The 11,095-nt window shown below is 29.9% G+C and overlaps 1 protein-coding gene across 7 annotated transcripts; it reads left to right on the plus strand.

Annotated features, from left to right (window-relative positions):
- The first annotated feature begins 4,256 nt into the window (after positions 1-4,256).
- Positions 4,257-8,030, plus strand: LOC112290182 (uncharacterized). Of its 7 annotated transcripts, none has more exons than XM_024536213.3 (6): positions 4,396-4,755; positions 5,992-6,082; positions 6,229-6,310; positions 6,608-6,703; positions 7,127-7,348; positions 7,576-8,030. In XM_024536213.3, the coding sequence occupies exons 2-6, from the start codon at positions 6,039-6,041 to the stop codon at positions 7,741-7,743; spliced, it is 612 nt and encodes a 203-aa protein (XP_024391981.1). In that variant the 5' UTR covers positions 4,396-4,755; positions 5,992-6,038; the 3' UTR covers positions 7,744-8,030. The 7 variants fall into 7 exon arrangements, with proteins under 7 accessions (XP_024391977.1, XP_024391981.1, XP_024391978.1 ...); XM_024536210.2 differs by having other exon boundaries at positions 4,562-4,755; positions 5,959-6,082; positions 6,191-6,310; XM_024536212.2 differs by having other exon boundaries at positions 4,564-4,755; positions 6,191-6,310.
- Positions 8,031-11,095: the final 3,065 nt, after the last annotated feature.

An 11,095-nucleotide genomic window follows, 5' to 3' on the forward strand; every position in this document is an offset into this window, starting at 1 on the left:
ATAAGATTTTAATTTTTTTTGGATGTAGTAGGGCAATTTTAGCACTCCATTTGTTGCCATCTTGCATGAGATGAAGGACTATAAGAGTATGAATAGCACAATGCAGTTGGTGCAAAGCAACATTGATAGTTTTTTGAGCATATCTAATTTTGTAGGATTTTTGTAAATTTCTTTTGTTTTTGTTTGTTATTTTTTGATACTATATAAATGTTAAATTAGTTTGTGAAAGTTTTAGGATTAAAAAAATAATATTATATATCAATTTACAAAGATTTATCAGATGAAGTATGAGGCTTGTAGTAGCACCAATGTTTGTATATTAACTTAGAAAGGATATTTATTAAGAAAATATTAATTTAGAAAGAATTTACTATTTAAGGAAGTTGTGTTAAAATTGACTTGCAACTTAATACTTGAGCTACCAATTTTGTGACTTTTTAGATGCTTCTAAGAAACCATCTTAGTACGTAGTATTTATAAAGACAAAAGCAAGACTACCCTCAATATAGTAAATACCTTTATTATATTCTAATGTGAGTTTAAGACTTTTTAGATTCTTTATATTTGACAATAGCCATTCTATTTTTTTAATCTTATATATGTATCTTTTCTTCTTACTTTCTCTCTTCTTTAATGATACATGAGTAAATTGTCTTTTATATTTGATTTAGCTTCATATCCATAATACTTAGTATATAATCAAAAAAATTATATGATTTTCTTAATATGTAATTAAACTGATAATTAAGAGTTTTTTTTAATAAGTTGTATAATATCTTTTAGCTTTTTATTTAATTTTAGTAAAAAATTATGATTTAAATTTTTTTTTTTTGATAATAAATATCTTCAACACATACTTAAAATATAATTTACAAAAAAAAAATAGAAAAATAAAACCAAAAATATGAATATATGATATTTTTTGTTGATTTTATTAAAATTTAAAGTATTTTAATTATTTAAATTAATATATATTAACTATGTAATTAATTATAATTTATAAACTTCTATTATTGATATTTTTATATTAGTAAAATTTGTATTCTATAGACCATATAAAATACATAAAACTTAAGATTTTTTTTGCTTAAATTATATCATTGATAATTTAGCAATAAAAAAAAGTATTCACATTAGAATTTACTTTATATTCGTCATGATTAGTATGGATATAAATTTGAGCCAATCTTCTTATATTTGGATTTTTATGTGAAGACTTTAATTTTATATTAGTTTATAGTGCTTTGAATTAAAAATTAAAATCTTTTAATCTTATTTTTATATTTCTTGATATTATTATTATTTTTTTTAAATCTTAACATCAATAGATTTTAAATATGCATATTTTTATCATTGTTTCTTTAAAAACAAGAATATTTGTGAGACAATAAAAAAGAAGTGTATTGCTAAAATAGAAGTTTTATGAAGCAAATACAAAAGAATTCTCTACCTTGCTATCAAGGATTCAAGAGAACAAATGCTTAAAATGAACCTCCTCTACTCCTTATATAATACAAGTCCATGGTCTAATCACATGGACTTTCTAATGTAAACACACAAACAACTAGCCTAATCAACAATGTCCAATTATCATGTGGACACTCATCTTGTTAGGCCATATGGCGGCTTGGTAGGCTATGGTAGCTAAATGATATTACCACCAACAAATGGCAGCTACAACTTGTCAACCGGCAAAGCGGTGTCAATTGCCTATTCTAATTTATGTCTAATAGGAGTTACACATTCTATTAATAATATTTAATATTAAATATCTTATATTTTAAATTACATATTATTCTTATTGTTCTTAAGAACTGTTGTACATATTGCATATAAAATTTTACATAAATATTTACAATTGACTAATATCACTTTATTTAAATATTGAATCTTATAAAAATTATTGTAAGTTTTCATGCTATTTTTATACCATTTTTTTATGTAACCCTTTTACTCTCATGTCTATCCTTTGTTTTTGTACACATTTTGCATTTAAGTGATAATCATTTTCATATATTGTTAATATAACATAATTTTATAACTGAATACTATTGATCAATTATTAAAATTGATAAATATTTTATATTTGAATGAAAATAAAAATTAAAGATAAAAATTAAAGATAAAAATTAAAGATATTATTTGCTTCAATTTATCTTTTTCTAGAATTATTATTTATTGCCATATACCATAATAATTGTTACTTAGTTTTACAATATGACACTGAAGTTTTCTAAGTGAACTAATGCTTAAGTTGGTTTAATTAATTTTGTATAGGTAGAAAAAAATATATGATGCAAGTATCATTTAGAAGATTTTTTTGTTTACAAAATAATAAACATGTTTAGAGAATAATTCATAAAAGTATTAATAAATAAAAGAATGCATGGATAGTCAAAATTATCAGGAATTTCTTTCATTAGTATATTAATTTATTTTTTAATATTTTTTCATCAAAATTATATATATATATATATATATATTAAAACTTAGGATAATTGTATTGTTAAATTTTACGATCAGCAAAAATCCCGATTCTTTTATCTAAAGTTTAAAATGATCATTGAAGCTTATAATATATATATATATATATATATATATATATATATTGAAAAAAGAAAAAATTAATTTTTTTTCAATTTTAAAAATTATTTATGAATACAAAAATAAAATAAAAAATAGTATCAGATTCGAATTTTTAAAATACATATGAATTACGACTTACATAGTAAAATACATCACAAATAAAAATTTATATGCTTTTTTGCACTTGATATTGTCAAAATATATTTTTACAAATTAAAAAATACCTAGTATATTTTTTTGATAAAAAATTGTTATGGAAATTTAAAACATTATTATTATAAAAACAAAAAATTAAATTAAATTAAATTAAAATATTTTTTGATGGTAATATTAATCAAAATTATCATAGACTTTAAAGATTCTTTAAAAACTTCTCTCTACCAAAACCATATATCTTATACAAAGAGGAATTAATATATAAGAATGTATGAAAGTCATGTGAATTAAGGAGATTAATAAAAGTGCTAATTTATATAGCACGGTTAAAGCTCAGAAAACAAAGAATTATATACCACAAAGGAATAGATAATTTTTTAAAAAAAGACCAAATAAATATATTATTTAATAAATAGATTCTATACTACATACTTTTATAATAAATTTCGTGCTTGATGAAGTATAAATTAGATTAAAATTTGGCATTGATATAAGCCACAAAGACAATCTTTAAGATAATTACACTACATAGCTAATTTCATGTTTGCAAGTTTGTGTCTTTTGTAATAATAATAATAATTATTATAATTTTTAATCATTTGTATTTATTATTTTTTGATTCTACGTAGGATTCATATATATATATATATATATATATATATTATACATATAACTCAAAACTTCTTTGAGTATTTTAGAAATATTAAAGTTTTACAAAAAGTAATCATTTAAATATAATGTCTTATGCAAGATTAGGACATAGATACAAATATGATCCTTTAAGTTAGTATAATTTAACCTTCTAATACATGAATAAGCTTAAGAATAATCAAGATGAACATCAAACAATTTGACAACTTTGGATGATTACAATATTTACAACAAGAAAAATAAAATTTAACAATTTGTAGCACTTAATATTAGAAGAGAAGGCCATGTGAGAGAAAATATAAGATAGGAAAAAAGAGAAAGAAACTAAGAGAAAATATAACTAGTAAAGCCTCACAATTCTTTGTCATATATTCTAATCTTTCATCACAAATCACTCCATCAAATAAAACAAATCATATTTTTTCAATGCAAACCAAAGTTACACATTCTATTAGATAAAATAACTAAGTAAAAAATTAAATAGAATCAACTATTTAATTTACGAAATTTCATAAATTTAAAAGACCTTAAATTGATTGGGATTGAAACAATTGCATACAAGTCGAATTGCTCAAGGATGTGCTTAATCTCAATGGATATTCTATCTTGATATGAGATTAATTGCAAAGGAATTAACACTTCAAGCAAGAGCATAAAGGGAGGCAAAAGAACAAGAAGAAGAGGTGTGGCAAGGATTGCAGAACCCAAATTCCCCAATACTCGCATTTGCATTTCCACCAAACAGTATTGAGGAAAATCAGGTGCATAATAATAGAAAGAGAATGGAAGGGCTCAGTTTAGGTAGCGTCACGAAGCTCACGAAATAGCAAATCAATGCCTCTAGTGGTGTTGTAGACGCGGATGCTGCTGCTGCTGCTGCTGCTGCTGCAAGGTTCGCCATGACTGTAGAGATGCTATGCTACCCAGCCTTTGGGAAGAACTGGGGTGTGAGGTCGCAGACAAGTGTGTGAGCATGCTTACAAGCTGCCCAGATTGGACTTCGACGTTGGGTGGAGCACCTCGACGTAAGAAAGTGGTTCGACATGATCAGTGGAAACCATAGACCGCGGCCATTTGGAGAAGTTGGGTTCATATAACGTGAACATGTCATTCGTCTCTTGCCAGCCAAGTTCTTTTCATCCCCAATTGAATCCTGTTCGCTGATTGGCATGATTTCCGTCGGACATCTCTCTCTAGACGCATGTTCTGTCATTCGGCTATGGCCGGGACGGCGAGATTTTAGAGAGGAGAAGCGCATCAGCAGCGAAGACATGCAGCTTCGGCCGTTTTGTTTCCGCAGTGCACAATGAGTTGTGTTACCTTCGCAGGCCTTCCGCACAATCTATCCTGCACTATCGCCTTGTAAGTACACGTTTCTGATGCTTCTCAGTTTCTCAGATTGCTTCATGAAATTGCCGTTCGCCTCGTTCATTTGTACAAAGCGAACCATTCGTGGAGTGAGTGCAGTTAACTTGGAGTTTGTTAGGCAATTTTTCAACTTTATTATAAAATTCAGGTCATGGAGGTATATTTTCGATTACACCTTTGAATTCGCGCACCTTTTATCTGCTTAGATTTGGCGAAATAAACGTACAATACCATTTAAAAATGTTTGAATATAGATACAAGTGTGAGTATCGAACTGCTAAAAACGTGACACTTCCATGCTCTATTTCGCTGTTGAAGCTTGAATTCGCTGGTAGTTACTTCAAGCAGAAGGATTCAAGTTGAGGATTCTGAATTGAAAGGACAGTTACTGTATATCACTCAAAGTGATGGATTTTTGTGTTGAAACACTAATTATCGCGAATGACCTGAATGCATTCTACGTGACCATGCGGACATTGAGGACAAGTTGCTGCGCTCCGCAGGGTATGTGATTAGAAGACATTTGCAAAATGTGAACGTTGTTGGTAGGGTTTGGGATTCGACTCTTACAAGTTTTTTTTTTTTTTTTTTTTTTTTTTTTAACTTTACTTTTTTCTAACTTTAGAGAAGCGCAGTCCAACATTTCTAAGTTCGTGATTCCTGGTATGTATCTGCTTTTCTTATATGATGCTGTTTTCCATGTGCAATAATTGACCCTCAAAAGAAGTGATTACATGTGTCCACTGAAACCACTTTATAAAGATTATGTTCGCTACTTCTCCCTTTGCTAAAAATGCTAGAACTCATGGATTTAGCTGACCAACGTAGACGCTGACATCTCGCCTGCAAATCCTATTGTATATACCGAATTAGAGAATCTATCATATGGCAGTGGATATGAATGAAGCTAGTAAGAATGTTTTTCCCGATGTCATGTAATAATCACTGGAATACGACATTCTCAATTACATTGCTGATTGAACCTCTACTGAAACGTAAAACCACGTTGGTACAAACATTGCGTTAGGAGTTGATTATTGCTGTAGCGTGTAAGCGTAAGATGGTAGTTTGAAAATAATCACCACAGGGCCAGTTTAGAAGCCACATCTATGCTGCTTTTTATTGACCTGTTGGCAAGTGCATTAAGTAGACACTTTGATGTCATGCTGAGGTCCCAGCTATGGTGTCTTCCTTCAGTAATACGTATTTCTTCCTTCCCCCGCCCTGCAGCAACCGCACAACCGCAGAGGCCCCGCGCAGAGTCATCCACGTCGAGTATGGCTACTACAGATCGGTTACCAGCTGCAATTTCATCTTCTCGGTGAGTCCCTTGCTGTGCAGTCAGACATCACATCGATACTTGCATAAACAACATACCAAGTATTTCTCTTTTCAATATGGGTTCTCGAGCCTCTTTAATCGAAATCAGGGACCTGAGGAGGCTTTGTGGCAACATGGTACCCGGAGGTCACCACGATGGATGAAGAAAAAAATAGACAGAGGAATTGCTCCGCCAACCTTTGCGGTTGATGAGACATCTTTGGATGAGGTGGGTTCTGCATTAGAAATTTTCACTCTTTTACCTTTGTTGTCTACATGTCGCTTCGTATACGGAGACTCATAATATTTTAGACGCAGTATGGGGATGAGGAGCCCTTGAATTTATCTGTTTAACTGACTGCCCGTCTTATAATAACTTATAACTGTCATGGGAGTAAATTAAGTAGCAGTCTATTTCTTTGATTCCTAGATTGTATTTCTTGAAAGCATTTAGTTTATTTGCAGAAGAGGAATATTAAACGCTAGCTTTACGTGAACTTGCCTTGTACTTGCTTTTATGTTTTAGGTGAAGGTGAAGATAAAAGTGGGTCCATTATCCAGCCTCCAAGAACGAGTATACAGATTTCAGAAAATTTTCGGATCCTCAAGCAGATTAGTTGTGGTAAGGGCAGTCCTCATTCTTCTCGTTGTTCAATCGAAACAAATGCTTTTCTTTGCACAAGCGGATGATACACTTCTAGAATTGAATTAACTTGAGCTCACTCCAACAACTGAAAGCTTGTTTTCTACACAGAAGACATCTTTACAGAATAGAAAACATAGGAACCTTTTTCCTCGAGATTTACTAAGGAATTCCTGTCTGAGCTCTAAGTCTTATATTTTGTACTTTTTGGAGTGTAAATGACTTGAAGATACACGTGTGAAGATACAAGTGGATACGTCCAGATGTTGTATTGTTTCAATATGAACCTGTTGAGGGAGACTCAAGCTCGTGTTTTAGAGATTTTATGTCAATTACACTGGGGAGAATGCACATGGCTGAAGGAAAGTTCTCAGTATCCAGTTCTTTCCAAATTATGTGCAGATTACTTTGCCTAAGCCTTTGGGAATTGTGTTCGTGGAGAGCCCGTTGGTAGACGCTTACGGAAAGAACCGCGTCATGGTTGGGGAGCTTGTTGTTGGTGGGAATGCAGATCGAGCTTCACGGGTAGCGCAGCTTTTTGATGGTAGAAAAAATGTTGCTTCTAACACTCCTATATTGAATGGAGGTGTCATGCCCGGAGATATTCTACGGGCAACCACAACGGTAAGTAAAGCTTCAAGAACCCTTAAGAATGAGCCAGTAAACCTGGCCACAAACTGCGGCGAGGTTTGGCTTGTTCAACGGGACTATATTGTTCTCGGAATGTCTAATCTATGCACTTGAAGCAGAAGATTTTTGTCCCAAATGTGCCTAGTTTTTCCTACTTTTTGCAAGTGCTAGAAGAACATTCTGTCGTAGTATCGAGAAGAATTGAAGGGCATGTTATGCAGGTAGGTGTAACTGTGGATTTCTTTGGAATTCGTCGACCTCAACGAGTGATGGACCTCTTTGTAGCCGATGGAAGACCATGGCATCTCATCACGAGAGCTTTAAACGCCAGTTTCGTTGCAGACGGAGAGTTAACCCTGGTGCTCGAAAGACGTAATGCGTACTTCTGAAGAAGTGTCGCATCACAGCAGACGTGGATGGTTGAACAAACCGCTAGTGTACCCTGCCAACCTCCGTTATGTGAACTCAGGTTTTCCAACACCCAGTTGTTTTCTTCTGGTGTTACAGAATGGTTTACAAAGATTCTAATGAGAGTCAACTGTTTGACTTCCATTCTCTTGCTCTGATAATTGTAAATGCAGTATCATAAAGGAGTTTAATTGATAAGCTGAACGTCCAGCTTGACACTTGTAATATGATATGACCAATATATTAACTCTCCAAATGGTTCATTATACTCCAGGTATCTAATTTATTACAGGGCTATCCATGTGTTCTAAACGCACATCCATTCTGAATTCCTGGTGGTTGGACTTAAACGAGTAGGGATATGTGTTTGTCTTGCAAAGTTAGACTTGAAATATTTTACACAAGGAGAATGAATTGCAAATATTATCTTCTTATTGTGATTTGGGATTTGAAGATTAATTATAATAACAAAAAAAAGAACTTTCTTAATATAATGGATTCATTTTAAGAATAGTGTCATTAATCAAAAGATTCTTTTCAACCAATCACAATTTATATGATTTTTTAGCATTTTATATTAATTCAAAACTTAAATTTTTGCCAAGTCCATTGAAGTTTGTTCTTGATATAATTTCTATTTAATATTATATATAGTCTTAAAAAAACAACAAAGACTTTCAAATATCTTTTCTACTTATTCCTATCTTACATTCCAAGAAGTGGATATTGCAAATTCATATATGTTTTTAAAGGTTACATTCAATTATGTAGACTTCAAGTACAACATAACCTCTATTCGTTGCCAATTACATTTAGGATCAATAAATTCATACTATTTTATTTTTATTTTTATTTTTTTTAAAAGTTGTAAATCTAACTACAAAAGATTTGGCAATAGAAATAGTAAAACTTCAATTAATAATAAAGATGAAACTAAAAAAAATCAAGAACAACATTAAGTCAATGAGGATGTTGAAATATATGACAATCAAGAATTTGAAGTATAAGAAATCTTAGATTCAAGGCAATGTTAAAATAAATTAAAATATCTTAATTATTGACGTAGATAGTATATTAGCCAATGCATATTAAAGCTTTTTGAGAATCTTGCAAATAGGTCAAAACTTAATTTTACTTTTTATCAACAACATCTATAAAAACCAAGGACTAACTATTAATAATGAGATGATAAAAAAACCAAAAAAAAACAAGTTTAAGTATCAATTCTAAAAACTGCTTTGTAGCATAAAAAATAAATAACCAAAAGAATTATTTCAAAAATGATCATTTATAGAACTATCAAATAAAGTACTTAAGATATCTAAACTTTTACAATTTAAGAATTCAAAGAGAGATCTTCAAGAAAAAAATATCTTTTCTTAAATAAATGACACGATATCTTATAATCAATACCACAATCTTTAAAGAGATTTTTAATGCTTAGTGACATTATAAGAAATGAATATCACACATGATGGCAAGTAAAATATTTTTTTTTAAATATAGCTATGAAGGTGTCAAAAATATTCTAATAACAAAGCCATTTTTGTAGCCAAGTATGGAAGTTTATCTATCCTTAAAAAAACCTATGAACCATCTTTGTATATAATAGCTTTCAAAACTTGTTGTTGTAATCATTTTTCCAATTATTGAATACATCAATATGAGAGACAATTTAACTAGTTATTTAAAAAAACTTTTCTTTCAAAGAAAAAAAATGTAATAGATGGCTTTAAAACTCAATAAATAGAAGTTGAAGTAAAAAAATACAAGTGAAGTAGATAACTTTTGCTTTGTACACAATTGATAAAGTTTTATAGATATAGATTAGATAGTTAAATTTCTAAAAATATACCTTAAGGCTATTAAAATTAAGATTTGATTTGTTACATTGGCTGCCTAAAATATTAAGGATAAGAACTTGATGAAAGTAAATTATTAAGTGAGATTTTTTTCACAAAAGTATGACAAAATAGAAGTTAAAGCAGCATGTATATTAAAAGGAAATTAGAATGGCTATTGCCAAGAAACAAGAAAAGTAAAGACTCTTGAATCTAGACTAAAATAAGAAAGAAGTTGACAAGAGTGAAGAAGACTTCACTCTTATCTTTATATATACTATCCACCTAGGAGCTACATGACAACGTCCTATAGGAACTCTAACATGTGTTCACTTTACAAGCGACATGTCTTAACTTATAAGACAAGTTTTTTATATGTGTTCCACATAGTTAGCTTGTTTTGCAAGCTACTGACACATGTGACACATGACTAACTTATTGACCAAGTTTCTAACCTAAAAATCAAGAATAAACACGTATAAAGTCATAACCATGTCTATGAAGCTTTTAAGAAGTTATTTTAGAAGATATTATAAAATTAATTTATTTTTATTTAATTTTACATATTTCTATCTAATCATATAGATAATTACTAGAATAAGTATATGTGTTTGTGACATTACCTTTCTTTCTAGAGACGAGTTCCACAAGAAGTAGTCATCATATATTGAAGAAATCTAACATACAACAAATTATTTTTGGTACATACTTAGATCTTTATTCTCTTTGAAGATGGTTGATAGGTCTTTTCAGTTATTGATAATATTCCATACTAGGGCAGAAAGACCACTTTATTATTTGATCATTGTTTAGGCATTCATAACTTTCTTTAAATAAAATATTTGAAACATCGTCAAGAATTGTTTCTACCTCTAATAAAATCATCAAATATTGAGAGTCTCTTCCAAGGTCATGATACCAAACTCGTTATATCTTACCATCTATTTGAGGAAGGACATGTCATTCTTAAGGATCTTTATCTTGATTATATCATCTTGAGGGTTGAAAAAATTCTAATATATCATTTAACAAGTTAGCAAACAATGGCTCTTGAGTTGAATTTGCTAATTGTTGATTCTCCATCTCTTTAGTGCTACTATAAATTTAGAGGCTACAAATAAGGAAAGAAAGTAGAATATTATTTTTTCTTGATCTTTTTTCTTTTATAGCAAAGATTTGCTATGTTTTATGTAGATTTTGATACATATTATTGATGAAAAGCCTCCATCTTCTTTTTTGTATTTGTAAGATTCTTTGTTGACTTCCATGTACATTCACTAATATCATATCTAAACCAATAGATAAGATATTTCAACTATTTTGATATAGCTTTGAGTCTAAGACTTCTTCAACCTTAAATTCTTTATTATTATTTACTTCTATAAAAAGAAGTAGTATCTATTTTTTTCTTGATATGTCTAATGTCTTATATGGTTTGAGAAGAAATAGGTGGAATACAAGATGGATCTTCATTGACTTTGATACGCATAAT

Source organism: Physcomitrium patens, chromosome 13, assembly GCF_059467195.1.
Source record: "Physcomitrium patens ecotype Gransden chromosome 13, ASM5946719v1, whole genome shotgun sequence".
Classification (NCBI taxonomy): domain Eukaryota; kingdom Viridiplantae; phylum Streptophyta; class Bryopsida; order Funariales; family Funariaceae; genus Physcomitrium; species Physcomitrium patens.